The following is a 23650-nucleotide window of genomic DNA, read 5'->3' as shown; positions in this document are numbered from 1 at the left end:
TCCAATGCCAGTACCCCCAACACACAGTGCTACCCACTCCCTGTGAGAAACAGAGACTTTATTAGGCACAGAAGGTGACGAGTGGGTAGTTACAAAATGGTTACTGGCTTTCCCAGGCTGTAGTATAGTATGCCTGGGAAAGAAAGGGTAGAGAAGTATGTGTTTTCTCTGCCTTCTCCCTTCAAGCCTGCATGCGGATGGCCCCATCCAGCCGGATGACCTCTCCATTGATGAATGGGTTCTCAATGATGGCCTGTACCAGATGAGCATACTCAGCAGGGTCACCCAGTCGGTTGGGAAAGGGCACCTGGCTGGCCAGGAAGTTGCGTACTTTCTCTGGGAGGCTGGTCACCAGCGGGGTGCCAAATATGCCTAGACAAAACAGAATCAGAGTCAGAGTCCTCCCTCACCTTAGGCCTACTTATGGTACTTCCCTATGCTTGGAGATGGAAGGCTGCTGCTGCTTAGGTGGTGGATACCTTCCCCTCTCAATAACCCATGGATCTCACCCAATCCCAGATGTGGCAGGAAGGGTATGTCTACCTGGAGCAATGGTCATCACCCGGATGCCCATGGGAGCCAGATCCCGAGCAATGGGCAGTGTCATGCCCACTATGCCCCCCTTGGAAGCAGAGTATGCAGCTTGTCCAACCTGGAGAAGGAGTGGAGGTCATAGGTGGGAGGGCCTCGACAAGTCACTAAAGAGGCACAAGCCTTGCCCCTGTCTACACACCTGGCCTTCAAAGGCAGCCACGCTGGCGGTATTGATGATGACCCCACGTTGGCCTCCCTGGTCTGGCTCATTCTGGCCCATCTCACCAGCCACAAGGCGGATCACATTGAAGGTACCTAGGAGATTCACCTGGAAGACCAGTAGAGACATGGTTAGGACGAGGTAAAGGCAGCCTTTTGTCCCCTAAAAGCTTCGGAGACAGCCACAGCCAGACACCTCTTACTCCCACCCCTAGAGAACCTCCAAGGCTTTACATTAAGAACTCGCTGGAAGACCTCCAAGGAATGGGCCTGGTTCTTCTTTAAGTTGTATGTCTTCATGGCCACTGCAATGCCAGCACAATTGACTGCCACATCCACACGGCCAAACTTTTCTTTTGCTAGAGTCAGGGCTGCTTGCACATCCTTCTCTGAGGTCACCTTCAAAGGGAAAAGTGGAGAACGTATTTATCTCCCAGCACAGACACAAAGACACACAGACACACACCACTAAACCTATGGCGGGGAGGGGAGAATTATGTAAGCAAAGTAGAGGCCATGAGAAAACCCGAGGGTGGGATAAAGTTGAAAATGATAGGTACTACAGAACAGTGTTTCAAAACATTTTTCAAATCTATATCCTCTTTTGGTAAATTCACGTACCTGTGGACATTCTCAATTGCTGTGGATCAGAGCACTGTTTTAGGAATTATTGCTATGAAAATAAGCTACCTTTTTGTACCTCTTTACTGTCCGTAGTTTGTTTCATGAAATGTTTCGACTTTGTAAATATAAAATTAGAGCTCAATAAGGATTCTCAAACTATACATAACCTCTCCAGATTCTATTATGTCCAGTCCCCATCCCCACTTTGTGAAGGTTAAAGGAGATGGGTCCACCGCTCACATGGACAGCACCCTGGGGGAGGGGAGGTGACCTCACTTACGTCGGCTGGGGCGAAGGCGCAGTTCTTCCCTAACTTCTTGGCCTGGGCCTCCCCATCCGAGTTGGGCAGGTCCAGAAGAACAGCAGTGGCCCCCTGCCCCACTAGTCGCTCTGCTGTGGCCAGGCCTAAGCCCGAGGCTCCCCCGGTTATTACAGCGACCAGGTCCTGTGAAGAGAGCAGTCAGCAGCTACGCTATCCAGACCCTTTTATCTGGCCGTTCTTGAGGCTTCTGCGGGCAGGATCCTGGTCACCTCTGCGGTGTTACCTAGGTGTGCCTCTCTCGTTACTACTGAGACCCCACATACACGTGAGGCAGAGAATTGACCTTCGCCTCCCATGCCCCACCACTGCAATACAAAGCCTATCTCCTAGCACCGCTCTCTTCACCCTAGTTTAATGGCCACGCCGTAGTAGCTGGTACAGTAGAGCAAGCGGCAGGGAGAAGAGCCCGAATACCTTCACGCGTCTACACACCGCAGCCATATTTTGCAGACAATTCAATGGGCGGGGCCGCCGGCGTCGCTGATTGGCCAAAGCGAAGCCGCGGGGCGGGGCTGGCGAGGAGGGCGTTGTGCCGCGCTGGACGTCAGGGCGGCTACCAACTTCCTGGGTCCGAGAGGGTTAGGTTGCGGTAAGGTGCCCGCAGAGTTGATTCACCTGGGAAAAGAACCCAAGAGCAGCAGCACAATACCACCACACCTTCCGCCCGACTCTCTAGCTGGCCCGGGGACAGAGGCCAGCTTCGCGGGGACAGCGGTTGGGGAGAGACGAGAGATTGAGATAGTGTCCCTTACTCCTCAGAAAAAGCCTTCATTTAAGTGTAAACATATCTGAGAGACTCTTACATGCTAGGCTTTGCGCGGGACACTGGGGAAATCCAGAATAATGCATACATAAGATAAATAGAATTACAATAGAAATGCAATTACCAAAATAAGAAATGTGTCTGTCATGTAGTAATATATGTGCTTCTTTATCAATACATTAAATACCAAGCTCTATCAACAGGTCTAGTGACTACCATGATTTCAAGGTGGTGATGTTATTTTGAAAGATCTGCAACAACCATAAGCTATGAAAATCTGATTTCCATTGGTGAGAAAGCCACAGGTACTGCTAATACTACTATAGTTTGTTACTCACACCCCCTAGAAGGACATGCTGCATTTCTGTTAGCGATAGTGAAAATAAAGATGCAATTTTCCCCTCCCCCATCCAAGTCCATGGGCTCTTAAAATTCTCTCTACAGACTCCAAAGGGGCTGTACATGCTGTGTTTAGAGCAAATGAAGGCTATCAAGTGAATGCTTCCTCTCTTGTCACCTCCAACATTCTCTCTAACCACACTATCCTTAGAGAAGAGAGGTCCTGTTTGGGGTTTGCCCTTCCCACTGGCCTCTGGGTCCCAGCCCCTCCCACTTCCTTGGGGATTTGTGCCACTGAGCAGCCCACTCTTTATTGTTTGCACCTGTCTCAAGATCATTAGAAAACAGGAAAGAGATTGAACTCAACTTTTGCACACTTTGGATAGTCATCCAATGATGAATTATGGAGAGCATCTGAATGTGTGCCTGTAATTTCAAAGTGAGTTGGGACACAATTCAAATTAATGGCTTAAACTCCAAAGCAGTGTTCAGGGCATGAGAAAGACTGGTGAGCCTCTGAGGACACATGCTAGCTGAGTGTTTACCATTTGAACTAATGAGGCTGATGTCTGAATGAGCCTGTGTGATGCCAGCCTAAAGTCATGATGACTTTAGCATTGCCCAAATAAATAGGCATTGTTCAGGCTTTGTGTAATCAAAACTTTCTGGTTACATTTGACATGGTTGATCACTTCCTCCTCCTAGAAACCCCTTGGTGTCCATGACACCTCACTCTCTTGGTTCCTCCTACTTCCCTGACTGTTGTTCCTTCTTAGTCTCCTCCCTGGGTTCCTTTTCTTCTGCCCCCTCTCTGGGGAACTCATCCATCTCCTGGTTTCGACACTACCTCTCTGCTGAGGACCTCTCTCTACTTCCAGCTCACCTCTCCACTGAACTTCAGAATGAGATAGCCAATCATTTGCTAGCCCCCTATATCAGATGGCCCTTAGGCACCGCCAACACATGTACTAAACTAAACTCAGTTATCACCACCTAAACCTGCTCTATCTCAGCTGGTAGCAATATCATCTTCCCAGATCCCAAGCCAGACCCTGGGGCTGATGCCCTCTTTACTTCATCTAATCAATTGCCAAAACCTGTCAATTTAAGTCATACTTCTTGAATCCGGCATGTGCTCTCTCCTATCTCCCTATAATCACCACCCCAAATTTCTTGTCTGTACTATTGCAAGTGGTCAGATCTCACTGTCGTCAATCCTAAAAGGATCCTCCAAGAAGCCAGCAGAAGCCTCTTCCTAAAACTCAAATTTTGTTATGTTACCCTCCTTGCTTTAAACCCTTTCCGTGGTTCTTCTTCACTTTTAGGGCTCTCCATAATCTGTGGCTGCTGCCTGACTTTAGCTTGTATAACACCGTACTTTCCAGCAACAATGCACAGTAGTGCTGCCAGATGAGATACAGAATGCTCAGTAATTAAATTGAATTTCAGATAAACAACAAATAATTTTCAGTATGAGTATCACTCATGCAATATTTAGAACATACTACTACAAAAATTATTTATTAACTAAAATTATGTTATTTATCTCAATTCATATCTGAGTGAGCATCCTGTATTTTTATTTGCTAAATCTGGCCAATGTACCCACAGATAACACCAGCGCAGTGAGATGGCCCTCCTCAGACTCCCACAGCTCTGTATGCCCACCTCTGAACCAACCCTTACTTCCTGAGAGATCAGGGATCTATTCTGATTTCTGATTTCTGGTACGCCATACATGGCCCAGCGCAGAACAGATGGCAGTGTTTATTGAGTGAATGAATGCATATATGTGACATCGCAATAAACCTATATCATTTTGTGGAATCAGTGTTATAATCAGTGCACAATGTCAGTTCTACTTATATCCACCTTGCCTTCACAGCCTTGGAAGAATTACTTCATGGTTTACACATCCACCTAGCAGAAGAGCTACAAAGCTGGGAGTCATCTGCAGACTTAGTGAAACCACTAGAGCACAAGCTGGTTTGTGTGTGTGTGTGTGTGTGTGTTTTGTTTTGTTTTGTTTGTTTTGTTTTGTTTTGTTTTGTTTTGTTTTTGTTTTTTTTTCCGGCAGGGCTGACAAGTGGGAGGGAGATGACCTATTCTGGCAATATGGAGGTCGAGGAAGGCAAAGAGGCCAGGAGCCAGGGAGGCAGTGGGGAAGGAAAGGAAGGGGTTGTGGACAGCCCAAGGAAATCAGGAAAGCAAGCAGGTAGGAATGAATGCGAGGAACTGGGAACCAGCTGGCATCAGAGCAAGGAATGACAGCCGCTGTCGGCAGAGGCCTAGAGCCCAGAGGAGGGAGGCTCCCACAATGCACCATTCTTCTCTCTCCGGGACTCCTCAACACCCCTCCTCCTAACCGAGGCGTCTTGGAGGACCCTGCCCTGCTACCCTGCCGTCATCAGCGGTAGACACCGGGCCTTGGCCCTTCTGGGGTTCCCAGCTCTCCAGCTTTGGAGTTAGACTAGTTTCAACAACCACTACCCCGACCCCAAAATCGGAAGGACCAAGGAGAGATTCTGATAATCCCTTCCCTTCCGCGCCCGCCCAGGTCGAGTTAGGCAAGACCTTGGAACAGAATAAATAGGGTGGGGGTGGGGAATGAGTCCGCTCGGGCGGGGCGGCAGCTGCCAGTGTAACCCCTGCCAGTGTGATCTGACAGTACCTAGAGGTGGGCGGCCCGCGGGGTGGGAGGGTGCCTATTCCGGGTGCGAGGCTTTAGAGGCAGTGTCTGTAATAAGTCTTGACCACGCACCTACTGAAGGGGCAGCTGTGAGACCTGGGTCACTTCGTCTTGGTCTCTCAGTTTCAATTTCCTCATATCTGCCATAAAAGGCAGTCCGTCTTAGCGCTGTGCATTCTGCCCTATGCACTTGCGCCAAGTGAGGCTGTCCTAATAGCGGGGGCGTGGAGCGCAGTGGGGAGACTCTGATCCCGTCATCACTAGAAGCCCAAAGGTGGCTCTGGCCCTCAGGAACCCAAAATGTCTGGCGAAGGGGCTTGGGCAGGAGGCAAGTTCCTGTTTTATTTCTGTCGCTTCCAGATGGGGAAGAAAAGTCGCCCACTCTGAAACCAAGTGTAGGATGGCAATCGGCATACAGGCTGCACCCACTCTAAGCAAAGGCACTTTAGACTCACTTTTATTTTCTTTATTAGAGGGACTGTCAGCTGAACGGAAGGATTCACGCTGACTTGAATACGGGTCTGTCCTATAGACCTGACTGAGTGTGGGAAGACGAGACCTAGGGACAGGAAAGAGGGCAGCATGGGGGCACGAAGACGCACAAGTCCAGCTTCGCGTCCGCACCCACTCACGGTATCTTCTCTGCTGGAGCGGCGCGCAGCATCTGCGCATGCGTTCTCCGCCACCAACTGGGCCCTCTGGCGGGTTTGTCCTGTCCTCCGTGGAGGTACTGCCCGCGCATGCGTGTCCTGCTCACATTCTTGCTCCTGGGATGCTGGCGGTGCCCTCTGGCCCGGCCCTTAGAGGGTGGCTGTTAGGGAATGTTGACAAAGCGGTGTCTGACAGTGACAGGTCAGAGGGAGGAGGAGGAGGATAAGTGTGGCCGCCAAGGGCGGTTTAGGCGGGCGCAGAGTCCTCAGAGGTAGACAGGCAGCTGTGGTTGCTCTTTTCGCCTGAACTGCAGTTTGCGGTGCCTTGGGGAGACTGAAAACCAGAGAAATGAAGGGAGTGGGTGTGTTTGACCCAGAGGAAACCCCTCTCAGTCCCGTCCTCACATCTCCATGCCCTAGAAGGGACTCAATCTGAGGTCTAGTTGCCCCCAGATCATCCTCCCCAAGAGAGGCTAAATTTGGAAAGTAATGGCACCCCACCCCCAGTCTTCCAGTCAGTTCTAGGGTCCCACCCCACACTGCGGAACTCTGAGCCAAAAAGGGGGTCCCGCGGGGTGGGGCGGGGCGAGGTGGAGTTCAAAGTCCTACTGTGGAGCCGCCTCTAGGGCTTGGGAGAACCTCTGCTTTCCTCATCAGAGGTGCAGGAAGACTCCAAGTGGGCCTGGAAGAGTGACTTCAGACCATGGATCAGAAAGTGAAGCGCGAAAGATGTGCGAAGCTGCCTAGTGTGAGTGTTGTAGCCGCCAGCCCCGGATAGACACACGGACCACCAGATATCAGTGAGTTATAGGAAACACACTCTTTACTCAGCCAGCTGGGTCTGCCATGGGTACGCAGACCCCAAATCAAGCAGCCCCGAAATGTAGAGGTACAGGGTTTTTAAGCCCTAAACCCCCATTCTTCATCCTGTTTGAACACGCAAGTCTATTTTTCTTCTTTTTACTGTCAACCCACAGGTAGGTTGTGCAAGCGGGAGTACAGAAGCAGAAAGCTTATTGTTAGAATGTTATGTTCCCATGGGTGATAACCTGTGTTCCCATGGGCAATAGCCAAGCAGTAATTTTCCAGCCAGCACATGAGGTGGCTTAAAACTCTGACCCCAGACCCCAGCAATGAAAAAGACAACATGGATGGACCTAGAGGGTATTATGCTAAGTAAAATAAGTCAGAGAAAGACAAATACCTTATGGTTTCATCTGTATGTGGAATCTAGAAAACAGAGCAAAACAAAAATAGGCTCATGAAAACAGAGAACAAACTGGTGGTTGCCAGAGGAGAAGAGTGTGTGTGGGGGGGGGGCGTGAAAAAGGTGAAGGAATAAGAGGTACAAACTTCCAGTTATAAAATAAACCACGGGGATGTGTCATACAGCACAGGGAATATAGTCAATAATATTGTAATAACTTTGTACAGTGACAGATGGTTAATAGACTTAGTGTGGTGATTACATAGTAAGGTATATAAAAGTTGAATCACTATGTTGTACACCTGAAACTAACATACTATTGTATGCCAACTATAATAAAAAAAATTTTTTTAAAGAAAGGGAGGGGAGTTATTGGCTGCTCCAGCTGCAGGTGAGACGTCATAGAGGCTTCAGGGACTTTAAAGCCTAGAACTTCTTATGAATGAGGATTCTGAGGCCCAATTATACAGTTTAACACTGATATATGACATGTCGGGCTCTGCTGTGAGTGTATTTACTCTGTTAATCCTCACCACAACCCTATGATTACAATTATCCCTGGTTTACAGATGAAGAAAGTGAGTGTTGAAAAGTTAAGCCACTTTCCAAAGTCACATGACTAGTAAGGAGCAAAGCGGGATTTCAAACTCTGGCAGTCTGACTACAGAGTCTGCATCCTTATGAGTACAAACTCTGCTGCTCTGGGTAAGAGATCAGATAGGAGAGACCAAGTAAAAAGTCAAGATTGGAACTCATCTCCTGAGCACCTACTCCCACACTATTGTGTTTCTCTCACACTTTCAAATCTTCCCCAATAACCCTGTGAGGAAGGAGTTGCTAGCTGAGGAAACTGAGACAAAGAGAAGTTTCATATCTTGCCCCAGATCACACAGATAGTAGTCGGACCATGTTGATGAAGCAATTTGACTCAGGTAACATGTTAAGCGAGACCAATGATGAGACTAAAATCTAGATCTCCTATCTCCGAATCTTGGGGCCTTTTTACTATGTGAATTTTAACAAACATTTATTTGTTCATTCAGTGAATGTTTGTTGTGCCAGGCGTTCTTGGAGGCACTTAGGATTTGGTAGTGAACAAAACAAACTTAGTCCCTGTCCTCGTGTCTCTAAGGGAGGGTGAGGGTGGAGTGTGTCAAAAATAAACAAAGCCGGACAGTAAAGTAGTGAAAACAGATTTTATTCAGTTACCACTGACAATAGCAGTAAGAGCTGAGCCCCATTCCCATTTGTGTAGAGGTGACTGGGCGTTTTAAAGGAGGGAGAAGAGTAAGCAGGGGCTCAGTAGAGTCAGGGAAATGAAAAACTACAGAAAGTGAGAAAGAGGGTTAAAGTGGTTAGGCCAGCTGTGTCTGCGGGCTGATAATTAATGAAGTTAGGAGTCTATCCTCCCACAGTGACTGGGAGACAGAGAGGCCCTAGGCTTCCTGATGATTCCATTTCAAAGGAATGGCTGTCAGGTCCTTGAGAAAGACATTTCTGAGTTGCAGGAGAAACATCTACATCTCAAGAGACAGGGGAGGAATTCACAGTTGTAAGCCTTTTTTTAGTAAATGCTGTAAGAAAGGGAGGTCAGGGGCCTAGCTTCAAGTGTCAGCCAGAACAAAGGGTAAATTCTTTTGAAAGCCCTGAGCTTTTCCATATGGAAACTGGGTCATCCCAGGGACTGGGCCTCAGGCTGCTAGAAGCCATGCTAAAGTTTGGTCGAATTCCTTAGTGCAGAGGTAGGGTGGGTGTTTGAATGAAATATTCAAGAGGAGAATTTTTGCCTTCTTCAAGGGAGGTGGAACCAACAATAAACATGTAAATTTCATAATAGTGAAGATCTGGAGAAGGGATTGACCCTATTGGTGAACTGAGAATCCAGATATGCAAAGGTCTGGAAGGAAGAGCCGTCCAGAGGGAAGAGCAAATGAAAAGATCTGAAGCAGGACTGGGTTTGTCTTCCACTAGGGCAGGAGTGAAGACCACTGTTCTGGAGTGTACATAACACACAGTGAAAGCAGTGAATGAGAATGGGGCTGGGACAATAGAAATCTGAGGTCTCGGGGACAATCAAGGGCCAAATCACGAGTACTTATTATGTGCCAACAGGACTACCTCGTCAGATTGTGCAACTTTTCACTGTAATGCACACTTTGGGCTGAAGCAGTAAGAACGGGGAACCTAAAAGTCAGCCTTTCCTGTGTTCACTCAGCAGTGCTGTGCATTCTGGTGCAGGGGCCTTTTTCTATTAACCACAAGCTAGCTGCACTGTGAGCCTGAGGGGCTGCCTCAGCCCAGAAGGGCACCTTTGTCTAAATAGAATGAAGGTGCTAGACGGGTGAGCTGTGATTTGTGTGCCAGGTACTGAACTAGTGGTTGCCAGGGTAGCAGATTAGTTATGAAATTATTGAAAAAGCTGAGCAGCTCTCTTAAAAAAGAACACCATGAACAATGAATTTATGTGACCTTATTACAGGGGCCATAAGGGCGGGACGGTAAGTATGCTCAACCCCTCCATGGAGAAACTGCAGTGACAATTAAACGAAGGAGAGTATGATACATCTGCTAGTCACTGGTACTTGAGCATGATTTCATCCAAGTGAATGAACCCCTCTTCCCCCTCCTCCTGCATCCCCTTCCCTCTCCCTCTTCAGGCTTTTCCTGGGTCTCTCTCTCCCACTTCTTGTTTCCTTGAACAGAACACTTATTGAGCATTTATTACTTGGTGCAGTGCATGCAAAAATGTCCCCAGTGACATCTCCAAAATCAGGTAGAGGAAACAGACAAGTTTTTTGAAAAATTTATTTAGTTATTGATTTATACATCTCTGTCTTACGAAATGGATTTAAAGTAGCCGTCAATTCCAAGATCTATCGTTTCCTGCCACTATACCAGGGCAGACAATGGAACTAAGCTAGGGCAAAATGATAGTAAGAATCCCTTTTATTTATTTTGCTTAACATTTTTGTATTATATTTTTATGTTGTTTATAGTTATTTTATCTTTTTTTTCAAGTGTGTAGAAAATTAGAGAATACTATAAAACACTTCCAGTTTTATCAGATCTTCACATTTCATCTGATTTGGTTTTTTAAAAAGAAAACAGGAACGATACATTTGAATCCCCCTCAGCACCCTTCCCAGGTGCATCCCCCTTTCTTCCTCCAGTTACCATTGTCCTGAATTTGGAGTTTACCATGCCCATGCATGTTTTGTTCTTCAACTTTATATGAACATATCCATAAATGTTTCATAGTATTTTATCAACATGAGATAGTCTTGCTTTGCACTAGTGGCATGAACACTGTATGGCCCCTATGTAGGTAGTGTGGCTTTAGATATCCCTATATTTACATGATGCTCTTTAGCACCCAAAGGACTTCAAGGCCCAGTATTTCCTGTGATCCTCACGCATGCCTCTTAAGTGGCAGAACAGGTGTTATGATCTGCATTTGACTCAAGAAGGACTGAAGATCCAGAGAGTGAAGGGACTGGCCCCAAGATCACAAAGGGAAAGAGGCATAGGCTGACTAACTCTCAGTTCAGTGCAATTCCCACTACTTAGTTGCCATCTGGGTAATACTGTGAGCCTTATCAAGACAACAAGTTGTGAGCAACTGGAGAGCAGGCAAGTGGGAGGGTGAGGAAAGGAGCATGGACTTGAGGGTAGGAAGGAAGGGAAGACAAGGGAGAAAAAAATAAAAAGAGCCGGCAGAGCGAGTTGTATGGCTTTAAATCTACCAGTTACTCTCAACCTTGGCCTCTTTGGAATTGCCTGGGCAGCTTCAGAAAACACTGATGCCTGGGACCCACCTCCAGAGATTCTAATGTATTTGGCCTGCTGGGCGACCTGAACAGCAGGATGTTAAAAAACTCTCCAGTGGATTTTGGATGAAAACCATTGAGTAAGCAAAGCAATTTGTCAAGCAGTGAATTGGTTGAGGGGGTGGTACTCAAAACCTGGCTTGTTAACATTAATAAGATCTTAGACCGCAAAGCCTGGCTTGATAATGCAATATAAATAAGGTATTGTGATCTTAGCCTTAGAGTCTATGGACATAAATGGGCTTAAATGAGAGGTGATAATCCAGTTTCCTCAGTGCTGTTCATATTAGTCTTAGACTGTTGTGTTCAGTTATTTTACTTAAAGGGGAGAGCAGCAATTTTCACAATGAATACCAGTAAACCCCCACAGAGTAATAGAATTCAGCAAATGTTCTCTAAGTACTTCCTTTATGCAGGGTCTGTGCTATACAGAAGTAAGAGAGATGGAAAAATCACAATCCCTGCCCTCATGAAGCTCAGACTAATGGGCAACCCAGACAAACATACAACAACAAACACAATGTGCTTAGTGCTAGAGATAAGTCCAAAGTGCGAGGGAACAGAGGGCAGATAACACCTAACTACCTTGGGGAGACTAGCAGAGGGACTCAGAGTGGGCTTCACAAAAGTGCTGCATGAGCTGGGTCTTGAAGAACCAGTAGGAGTTGGCTAAGAGCATTGTTGAGGCTGGGAGTTTGGAAGAGTATATGCAAAGGCTCAGGTATAAATGTGCCTGCAGAAGAGCAAATAGTTTGGTGTGGTAGAAGCATAGGGGCTAAATATGTAGTGGGAAAGAAGCAAATTACGAGGCTGGAAAGGTGGGCCTGTGTGCCATGCTGGGGTCCAGGCTTCACCCTGCAGGCAGCAGGCAATCATCAAAGGGAGGAGTGTGTGGAGAACAGTGACATCCTCATGGAGGAGAGGACATCTAATATAGGGCTTGGCAGATGAAGAGAAACTTACCAGGCAGGGATGTGGGTTGGAGAAGGCAACTTCCCAAGAGGCAGTGGTGGGAGAAGGGGGAACATTGTGAGCAAAGGTGTGGACGCAGGATGAGCCTGACAGTGTGTCAGGTGAAGTTAGGGAACCAACAATCTGGTAGGAATGATCAAAACCATCTGGAGTTCCTTTTGAAAATATCACTGACTGGGCCCCACTGCTCCTCCCATAGAGATTCTGATTTATATGGTCTGGGGGTGGGGCCAGGCCTTGCTATTTTTTTTCAGTATTTTAAAAAAGTCTCCCAGGTGATCCTAATATGCAGCTGGGCTTGAAAGCCACAGCTATGGGGAAGCTGGTGAGAACACGGGTGGAATGGTAAGCTAGAGCCAAATAACAGTGGCTATAAATTAGCTAATGTTTATTGAATGTTAACTACATGGCAGACATTTTATTGATCTATTTAATCCTCACCACCCTGTGAGGATAGGCATTTTATTCTTGTGTGGCAGATGAGAAACAGTAATTTGACCAAAGTCGTATACCAAAGTAAATGACAAGCAGCCTGGCTTCCACACATATCCTAGAAAGACTTATATTCCAAGCCAAAGAGCTTGGATTTGCTTCTGTAATAATCTTCATTAGTTTAGTGTGTGTATCTGGCCAGAATTTCTTTGTGCATATACAAACAAATATGAATATGTATTTCTCCCCATTTATTATACTAAAGGTAGCATACTAAAGATGCTGTTCTGCATCTTCTTTTATTAACAAAAGATCCTGACATCTTTACAAATCAATACATACATAGCTTCTTCATTCCTTTTTTACAGTTCATTAATATTTATTGTGTTCATGTACCATAATTTATTTAATCTCATATTGTTCTAGTTTCTATCATAATGCTGTAATAGAGTTCCAGTCAAGATAGTGGAATAAATGCTGTGCTTGCCCCCTCTCACGACCACATCAAAATTACAACTAACCTACAGAACAACCATCATTGAGAGTTGCCTGAATTCTAGCTGAACAGAAGTACTACAATTGGGGACACATAGAAGAGGCCACCTTGAGACTGATAGAAGAGGCGGAGACACAGAAAGAGCTGGTCCCCATACCCGCCTATGGTGGCTGGGAATTGGGAGGGATATCTCAGCTGTGGAGATCTCCCTAGAGGAGCGAGGATTCCCAGCCCCACACCAGGCACCCCAGTCTAGGGCTCTAGTGCTGGGAAGAGAAGTCTTCACAACTTCTGACTGTGAAAACCAGCAGAGATTGTAGCCAAGTGAGATGGAGGGTGCCTAAAGTCATAGGCATTCCTCTTTTTTTTTGCCCCTCTTTAATCTCCCCTCCCCCCCACTTCCACCCCTGACCTATGGATGTTCCGTTTCCCCTTAAGAACTGGATCTCTGAAGGCAGGCATCTCCTCCCACATGCTTGCAGTGTGCACCTGGGGCCTGGCGCCCCTGGGGCCTGGCATCCCCAGTGCGTTCGGGGGGCCTGGTCCATGGCTCAACCTGAGGCCCAAACCCAGGACCTTCTGCATGTAAAGCAGATGTGCTAACCACTACGCTATGGAGCCACCCCATAGATGTTCCTCTTGACAGGCCCACTGTGGACTTACTCGCTGACAGATTCTCACTCTAAGCTCCAGTGCTGGGGCAGCAGCTTTAAAGGCACCAAGGAAATACCAGGAGGAACTGAATGATCTGGCTTCAGAGTGAGGGCTGAAGGGGCAGCTTTCAGAAGTGCCAGCAGAGGCCATTGTTCCTTTGTTGAGCCCTCCTCCACTCGGCTTGCAGACTCAGGTGGGCACCATATCTGAGTCTCCATCAGCCTGGTTAACACTGTTTACCCTACACTGGAGATTCTTTGAGACCTTTCCCCAATGTGCAGGCTCACCCAAGCCGCTTTCAGTGGATTTTCCATACAAATAGCCTGTCTTGGCTCATGCTGAAGACTCTCCTAAAATCTCTCAAAGGTTCACAAAACCCTAACAAGCAGCACCTAGCCTTGGTGTGCTCCATACCTCTTGCTAAGCAGCCCAAGCCCGGCGCTAGTGGCAGACAGCCTCAGTTCATGGTTAGGCCTCTCCAGGCACCTCCAAGCTCAGTGTGGGTGGTGGCCATCTGCAGATTGCCTAGTGACTCTTGACAGGTGGCCTCAGGCAGTGCACAGGTTGCAGCTGAACTTGGCCTGCAGTGGGGCCCCTCCCAGAAGGCCTTGGGGCCAGTATATGTGGTGGCCAGCTTCTAACCAAGCTGGGGCACCACCAAAAGCTACATTAGGATTATACACCAAAAAGGCAGACTGGGCAGACACCAGAGCCCTGCTAAAGTGAATCTGAATCCTGCTCCATAGTGTCAGCCCCTCACTGGCCAGTCTTCACAACCAATGAACCAGAGAGTCAATCTCTCCCATTGACATGCAAACAGCAACCAAGGCTCATCTGCAGCAGGTGGGTACACACAACCCATTCAAGGAACATACCTGGAGAACCCAGCTGAGGTGACCAGGGAAGACTGTGCCACTGGGCCCTACTACATAAAGCCACTCTACTAAGACCAGAAGATATAGCAACCCTACTTAATATATAGATAGAAACACAGGGAACTAGCCAAAATGGGGAGACGAAGAAACATGTCCAAATGAAAGAGCAGAACAGAGCTCCAGAAAAATAACTAAATAAAATGGAGACAAGCAATCTACCAGATGCAGAGTTCAAATCACTGATTATAAGGATGCTCAATGAAGAGTAGATGAACTCAGTGAAAACTTTAGCAAAGAGATATAAAGCATAAAAATGAAGATAGAAAACACACAAAATAACCAGTCAGAAATGAAGAATATAATAACTGAAATGAGGATTTCATTAGAGAAAATCAACGGTAGATTCAATGAAGCAGAAGATTGAATCAGCAATGTAGAAGATAAGATAGTAGAAAATACTCATTCAGAACAGTAACAAGAAAAAAAGAATCCCCTCCCCCCACAAAATGAGGAGAGTATAAGGGGCCTCTGGGACAACATCAAGCATACCAACATTTGCATCATGGATGTACCAGAAGGAGAAAAGAAAGAGCAAGAAACTGAAAACCTATTTGAAGAAATAATTACAGAAAACTTCTCTAATCTGGCAAAGGAAATAGATATACAAGCCCAAGAAGCTTAGAGAGGCCCAAACAAGAGGCCCACACCAAGACACATCATCATTAAAGTGCCAAAGATTAAAGACAAAGAGACAATCTTAAAAGCAGCAAGAGAAAAGCAATTAATTACCTACAAGAGAGCCACCATAATACTGTCAGCTGATTTCTCAACAGAAACTTTGCAGGTCAGAAGGGATTGGCAATCATTGGTTTGTTTTCTGTATCTGCGAGTCTGTTTCTGTTTTGGTTGTTTATTGTGTTCTTTAGATCCCACATATAAGTGAAATCATACGGCATTTGTCTTTCTCCGTCTGACTTATTTACTTAGCATAATATTTACTTCCAAGTCCATCCATGTTGTTGCAAATGGTAAGATTTTATTTTTTATGGCCAAGTTATATTTCATTGTATATATGTACCACTTTTTCCTTATCCAATTGTCTGTTGGTGGACACTTAGGTTGCTTCCATATCTGGGCTATTGTAAATAGCGCTGCAGCAAACATAGGAGTGTATATATTTTTTCAAATTAGTGTTTTGGATTTCTTCAGATAAATACCCAGAAGTGGGTTTGCTGGGTCATAAGGCAGTTCTATTTTTAATTTTTTCAGGAACCTCCAAACTGTTTTCCATAGTGGCTATACCAATTTGGAATCTCACCAACAGTGCACGAGAGTTCTCTTTTCTCCACGTCCTCACCGACATTGTTGTTTTTTTGATTTATTGATGATAGCCATTCTGACAGATGTATATGTGTTTCTTTTCTGTACTTCCTGTTTTCCCTTTTTCCCGCTACATTGGTTTTTATTTGTTCTTCTTTTTCTAGTTCCTTAAAATAAAATCTAAGTTAATTGAATCTCAGGCTTTTCTTCTTCCAAGATATACAACCAAGATTATAAAGTTTCTTTCAGGACTGCTTTAGCTGTGCCCCCTAGTTTTGATATATTTTATGCTCATTACCATTCAATTTGAAATATTTTCTAATTTGAGTTCTACATTGACTCTTCTGTTATTTAGTGATATACTGCTTAATTTCCCAGCAGTACTAGATCTTCTAGTTATATTGTTATTTATGATATCATATATTTCCACTGTGATCGGAGGATATACTTTGAATTATTTCAATCTTTTGAAACTTATTAAGCTTACTCCACAGCTATCGATATGGTTAATTTTGGTAAATGTTCTACATGCATTTCAAAAAAGTTTATTCTTTTGTCATTGGCTGTGGTGTCCTCTATATGTTAATTGTCAATTGTTCATATCTTTCATATCCTTCCAGATTCATGGAATTTGACAGGAAATGTTTGGGTCTAAGTTCTTCTTAAATAAACTTTCAATCAATCCATCTTTATTTTTAGATGCGCTCTTACTTCCAGAGGTACCTGGTGCTATTAATTTCAGAGTCTTTTGGGGATTCCACTTTCAGTATGTTTTGTACTAGTCTCAGCCTATTAATAGCCAATGTTGTGGCTGGACTGGTCCTTGCGGTTCTTAATTATGATTACAAGATACCTTTCAGCAATAACCGCTCAGGAAATTTTGAAAAGGTACAGGTTTATTACTTACAAGACCTGGAAAAGACAGAACACACCTGGGGCTACACAGTGAGGTTGAGGGTGGGGAGGCGAAGAGGAAAGAGTGAGAGAGAGAGAGAATGGTCCTGGGTTTTCCTTTCATTGGGATCAAAGGTGGGGGGCCCAGAGTTTTGTGTGCTCACTCTTTATCGGTGAATTTAAAACATAAGCAGACATTTAAAACGCAGTAAGAGAAAACAAACAAGTTGCTCAAATGGTCAGCTATTGAAATCAACCAAGATCTGTAAAACAAAGGAGCCTCAGTCGAGGGAGGCGCCTGGCTCTTTATCTAGTCCTGTGACTGGCAATGTGTTTATTGGAGATAGTTGTCTTTGAAGTGGATGCTTCTTTGAAATAAATGCTTTGGCAGTCAAAGCTTAAGTCAGGCATTTGCATTACAAAGGAGAACAAAAAATAAATGTCAGTGTTTACACTACACAATATTACACTGATTTTTTTTTTTTTTTGGAGTAAGGAAAGGTTTATTGATTGAGAGGGTGCCAGCTGAGAAGATGGAAGCTTTTAATAGTTCCTCAAAACCATCTTAAGAACCTTTCAAATTCAAGCATTCTATATGTCCAGGGAAGGGAGAAGAATGGGGCGAGAGTTGGGTGAGGACTCTAGATAGCAAGGCACCAAGGAAGAACACAAAATCTACAAAAATCTCTTTGTTCCAGGTCAGTCAATTGATCCCCTTCCCCATCTGAACCCAGCCCTGAGTTGCCTATAAATTTTTGGAAAAAGTCAGTGTTTTGTACACACTTTCCACTTCCTCAGTCCCTTCTGACAAAGGGCTGTTCCCACAAAATACTCAAGCAAAATACTCAAGTCTCAAGCAGAATTAGTTAATCAGTATATCCATAGTAGGAGCAACTAGCCTGAGTCAGAGAGAGACAGCATTTCACTCTGTTACAATTTCCCTTTTTTTATTCATCCCTCAGTCTTGAGAGAAATAGGTCTGTTGGGCCCAGGTTCAATCAAGAGAGAGGATTGGCTTATATGATGGAATCAGATTTGTCTACCCACTGTGCCCTTTTTGTCTGGCTCCTACAATCTCACACACCCACCTCTTTCTTTGATGGTCCTGAGCCTTAGAGGGGGCATTCTGGGTGTTCAATTTACAAGCAGTGACCACAGCAACAGTAGAGGAAACAGTAGGTTAGGATACCTATACCCTAATGTGAGACAAAGAATAAAAGGTAATGAAGGCGGGCAGTGACAATCCAACAGATTCTCCTGGTCTACAGTCCAACCGTCTCTGATGATGTCATCAGGTGTCAGGTAAACCCTCTATGCAACTTACACAGCATCAGTCATTGAGACCATCCAAGCATGAACTGTTGTGAAGATTTCTTTGAAGTTTATTTTATATCATGTTGTCTAGCTACCGTCTGCAATTGCACAGCTCAAAAAAAAAAAAAAGTTTAGTTCTCAATAATTCCAAGGCAAAGATGGGAGAAAAATGAAACACTAGTTCAGAAGGTTGCAACCAAATACTTTTACTAGAAAAATTCAAATTCAGTCCATTTCACCGGTGGGAGAAAAAAAAAAAACTTTAAATACAATTGACTGAACTAGAATCTAATATCCACAATTGTGTAGTATGGTCTCTACTGAAACAATTTTTCTCTCTAAAATCACACTCATTTTTATCAAAGATAACCAAATTAAGACTAATTTATTTCATAAGTCTAGCTTCAGTAAATTTGGCCTGTTATTTTTGTAAGTACAACAAGAATAGCAATTGATCATATAGGCTCCTTTAAATATGATTTGCTGGAATTTCATAAGAAATCTCCAGATTGAACTTCGGTTAGCCCATCAAGGCCGAGAAGCCAAGCCACATCCTTGCCATCAGATTTTGCCTGCAATACCTATAGATTTGGGTGAATTCCTCAGGTTCTCGAGGTCCCCCAAAATGTGTTGAGGTTCTTCTTTTGCTATCTCTCAGGAACACAATCTGAGTTCCTTACATGGAAAGACTGCTGTGAACCCTGTGAGCAAGGTACCAGGATACTTTTCCAAGTTTTGATTGGTTTCCAAAGTCAATCTTAATTCCTCAAAGTTTTCTGATGATATCCAGTGTCTGTGAATGTCTCTTTCAACCATGACAGTGCAGTGAAAGCCTTATCAGGACTTTCCAATTGTTTCCCTGCTTTCAAATTGAGCACCTTGGCTCAGATGGAGACTCCGCAAAATGTTAATATCATGCTGATTTTTATCCTCCCAACTGCTAATATGTGATTTAGTTTTCTATAGTCTGCTATATCCATTACTATTCATCTATATGCTTTCCACATACCAAAAAACATTTCAGAATTTTCTGCTCCAACACTTTTTGTCCTTCTGGGTTGATGTCATTTTCTGTAGGCACTCTTTAAAGAAGTACTTAATTTTTGAATAGATATATGTATATACTTCAAAAATGAAGATGAAAAGGTATGCGGTGGAAATCTTCCTGCCATCATTATCCATCTACCCAGTGTCATCCACTGTTCCCACACATTAACCATTATTATTCATTTATTGTATACTCTTCTAGTGTTTTCACATTCTCTCCTCTCCCATCTCTCTCTCTCTCTCTCTCTCTCTCTCTCTCTCTCTCTCTCTCTCTCTCTGCCTCTCATAGAGATTTTTAAAAAGCTTATTAATGTAGTGGTTACCAGAGGGGAAGAGGGAGGGAGAGGGGGAAAATTTTTTCAAATAAAATGTTAAAATAAATAAATAAATAAAGTAGAAAAGAACTTATTAATGGAACTTTTCAAACGTACACAAAAATAAAGAATAATTCTGAAAGGGCTAGGCAGTCTGCATCCTATGAACTGTCAAAACAGCCACTCTGGAGACACTGGGAGTAGAATCCAAAGTGAGCAGGAAGAACATGGAAATAAAGGAAAAAGAAGGTAAAAGCGAGGGAGGAGAACAGAAGTCTGATTATCTCCCAAAGCAAGCTCCCATAGTTCTGAGCTCTTCACAAAAACAGAAGAGGGAGCTATAGAATCATGAAGTTAGAAAAGTGATCCTGAACCATGCCTCCCTTGTAAACATTCGAGAAAATTAATCTGATATAAAAGAATGGCGGTCAAATCCCACATAAAGTTATTGTAAGAAAAAAGAGGATAAGGAGCAGAATAACACCTCTATAGACAATGCAAGAATGCCTACAAAACAAATGAAAAGCTCCATCCTAGTATTTCCAAATGAGTTAAGAGAGCAAGAAGTGATACAAGATATGAAAGAACGGTATAAATCAGAATGAGAAAAATTCAAGAATGAGGTTATAGAATTCAAGAAAGAACTAGAAATAAAACAAAATGTCTTTTCAGAAATGAAGACTAAACTAGAGGGAACATAAGAGCAAAAAAACACAACAGATAAACAGCTTAAGAGAAATAGATGAAAAAGAGGAAAGTTGTTAAGATCAAAAATAAATAAAAAGACCTCTGGTTTCAAGATGGACGTGTAAAAAACTGAAGAAACTTCCATCCTTGCAACAAGAAAGAAGTTTTACAGAGAGCAAATGAATAACCGTGTGAACTCATCAGAGAACTGACATTACAGGACAGACGGCCATCCAGAAATCTGGAGAGAACCAAGTACCTGCAGGGAGACACAGGACCAGAACATTTGCTCACCTGGAGAAGAAGTCACCAGATGCTAGGGAGCAAGTATGAAGCTTTTAGGGAGTGTGGTGCAGGTTTTACTCCAGGAACCCCACCAGACCCACAAGAAGGATAAGAGAGAATCTGGAGAAAGCTGCCTCACTGCCTCTGTGGCTGGAGAAGAGAGATGGCAGCCACAATGCCAGAGTACCTAGACTATCTCCCTTATTGACAAGGGCAGTGTAGGACTTCTGGGCTATTACAGGGACCATGCCCCAGGTGTGAGATCTCTTAGTTCTTTAGGGATCTGTGTCCTAGGGTGTGGGATCTATGAACCGTTTTGGGTCTGCTTCTCAGTATGTTACGATGTTGAGGACTTTAAGTCTATGTTTGTGGGGTATGAGCCCTCTGAGGTATTTGTGGGTTGATGACTCACAGTATGAGGTCCTGAGGTATTTGGGAGTCTGGGTCACAGGACATGACAGCACTGAGACATTTGTGTATCTCTGTCCCAGGCTTTGAAATCCTTTGGCTGTTTGGGGGTCTGAGTTTCACATTGTGAGGTCACTAGGCTGTATCTCAAGCTGTGGGGCTTCTGAACCCCTTGGAGTTCTACTTCTCAATGTGTGACTTCTCACACTTCCTAACGTGCTCTGAACTGGTTTATTTTTGATCATGGCATGAATTCTCCGAAGCCTTTGTGAGTCCATTTCCATGGTTGTAAGGTGTTTGATATTTTGAGGGTTGATATCTCTGACTGTAAACATCTCAGAATTTTTGAGGTTCTTTCCTTGAAGTTGAGACCATGTTGCTATTTCAGGGTGTGTTTAGCTATGTGCCAGGTTTATGAGCTCATTTAGCACCTATATCCAAAATGTGAGGTCAATGAGCTTTTTAGTGTCTCTTTGCAGGATGTTAAATGTACAAGTAATTTTGAGAGTCTGTCTTCCAAGTTGTGAAATCTCAAAGGCTGATGCAAGCATTTTATCATATAGTGGTAATAGCCGCTAGATACATACCCCTTCAAAAGTTCCGAGGTTCTGTGTCCCAGAGTGCAATGTGTTTGGGCTGCTTGAGGGCCTTTGTTCAGGTTGTGATATCTTTAATCTGTAGTCTTTATACCATGGTGTGTGGTATCAGAGTTACTTAGGTCTTTCTTCCATGGTGTGAAATCTCTGAGCTCTTCTATGCCTGTGTCCCATTGCGTGAGGTCTCTGAGTTTTTTAAGGATCTGTGTCCCAGGTCTCTAAGCTATTTGGTGCCCTGTTTTGTAAGTTGTGAATTCTCCAGGCTGATTTATTTCCTACCTGGGTCTGAGGTCTTGAGCCTCTGTGCTTCTGCTCCCTGGGTTGCAGGGACTCCCAATCTTTGTGAGACTCTCCCTGATGGTCAGCTTTTGTTATGCTGAGAGTCTGTGTCCCTCAGCATGGAGGCTCTGGCATTTTAAGGTTTACTGGTTATTGTTTGGAGGTAAGTTTCAGGCCTCTGATTTAGTACCTCGATCCAGAACATGAGGTCACTCAGTTCTCTGGGTTTCTGTCTAATATGATAGTGCCTAAGCACTTTGTGGGTCTATATCCCTAGATGTGCAGCATCTAAGGTTGTTTGGGGCATTTCGTCATAGAATGAGATGTTTTTCCTCTCTTTGGGATCTGTTTCCAGGATGTGCTGTCTCTGAACTCTTTCTAGGGCTGTGTCTCTAGGTGTTAAGTTCTCTATGATGCTTTTGTGGAGATGAGCCATGGAATGAAGATCTTTGAGCTGATTTAAGTTTTCTGTTCTAGGGATTTGCATTCTTTCAGGGTTTCAGCATCTCATGGTGGAAGGTCTCAAATCTGTTTGGGATTCTGAGTCCATGGTATGAGATGTGTAGGCTTTTGAGGGTCTGTGCTCACCCTATGGGGTCTATGAGCTTTTTGTGGGTCTACGTTTCAGAGTGTGTAGTTTCTAAGGTGTTTGAAATCTGGTGTGTGATACCTCTGAGTTCTTTGAGGATTTGTGTCTGGTGTGTGAGGTGTCTGAGGTGACTGGGGTTTCTCTTTCTAGGTTTTGAGGTCTCTGAGATTTGGGTAGGTTTGTGTCAGGGTTTGAGATCTCGGAACTTTTGAAGGGGTATGTATCTAATGCAAGAGCTATCTAAATTGTTTGCAGGCATGTTCCAGAGAATGAGGTCTGTGCTATCGGGCATCTGTATCCCAGGTTGTGAAATCCTTGTACTGTTGGTGGGTCTGTGTCTCAGGTGTGAGGTCTATGATCTTTTGGGGGATTTGTGTCCAGTATGTGAGGTACCTAAGTTTGGGGAGGGGGCTGTCCATGGTGGGAGGTTTCTCAGGTTTTCATGAATCTGTGTCAGGATATGAAATTAGAACAATTGAGAGATATTTCCATGGTGAGTTGTCACTGATATGTCTAGGTGTCTGTGTCCATGGGTGTGAAGTCTCTAAGATATTTCAGTGATGATTATTATAGTTGGGGTACTAGAGAGAATGAGCCAAAACAATAAGAAGTTGTCTGAGAGTGGGACACATGAACTTAATAATGTACTTGTTCCAGTATAAGTAACGAAGTCAAGGTTATTTCTCAGGAAGTGAGTGTCTGAAAAGATCACTGAAGGAGAGGAGGTCAAGGAAGTGAGAGGTCAGGTCTCTTTGTGGGAGTGGAAGGGTCATTTAAATGGAAATTAAATCACCAAGGTTCAAGGGAGGGGTACTATTGGATAGAGTGATAGTAATATAAAGAGCAAAAATTCTAGAGAAATGAGGGTGGGTAGATGACTTCAATAAATTGGGATGCTCATAACATGAGCATTAAAACTGAAGAATTTTAGGGAGAATTATCTGAAAGCATTCTCTCTACACCAAGGAGTTTAAAAAGCACTCTCACATTGAAGAAGGAATGATTGACTGTCATCACTTTACAAACCTCTAATGAAATAAAAGATCCAAGCAATGGCTATCTAGGACCACAAAGTCATGAGAGAGAGCCAGACATACATGCCTCCTGATGGAAGACCTTCCAATTAAAAAATGGTCAGAAGACCTGAACAGATACTTCTCCAAAGAGGAAATACAGATGGCTAATAGACATATGAAAAGTTGCTCAAGGTCGCTAACCATCAGAGAAAGGCAAATTAAAACCACAATGAGATATCACCTCATACCTGTCAGAATGGCTATCATCAGTAAATCAAAAAAAAAAAAACAAGTGTTG

General features: G+C 44.3%; 1 protein-coding gene across 2 annotated transcripts; it reads right to left on the bottom strand.

Moving 5' to 3' along the window:
- Positions 1-41: 41 nt before the first annotated feature.
- Positions 42-2221, bottom strand: HSD17B10 (hydroxysteroid 17-beta dehydrogenase 10). 2 transcript variants are annotated; one of them, XM_011383435.2, is made up of 6 exons: positions 2114-2221; positions 1658-1822; positions 988-1152; positions 734-862; positions 544-652; positions 42-372 (listed from the first exon to the last, which is right to left on the bottom strand). In XM_011383435.2, the coding sequence occupies exons 1-6, from the start codon at positions 2138-2140 to the stop codon at positions 182-184; spliced, it is 786 nt and encodes a 261-aa protein (XP_011381737.1). In that variant the 5' UTR covers positions 2141-2221; the 3' UTR covers positions 42-181. The 2 variants fall into 2 exon arrangements, with proteins under 2 accessions (XP_011381737.1, XP_023380801.1); XM_023525033.1 differs by lacking the exon at positions 1658-1822 and having other exon boundaries at positions 2114-2182.
- Between the last annotated feature and the right edge of the window lie 21429 nt (positions 2222-23650).

The sequence above is a fragment of the Pteropus vampyrus genome, unplaced genomic scaffold (genome assembly GCF_000151845.1).
Source record: "Pteropus vampyrus isolate Shadow unplaced genomic scaffold, Pvam_2.0 Scaffold518, whole genome shotgun sequence".
Lineage (NCBI taxonomy): Eukaryota > Metazoa > Chordata > Mammalia > Chiroptera > Pteropodidae > Pteropus > Pteropus vampyrus.
Note: the sequence above shows the minus strand (reverse complement) of the source record. Positions and strands in the feature narration are given on the sequence as shown.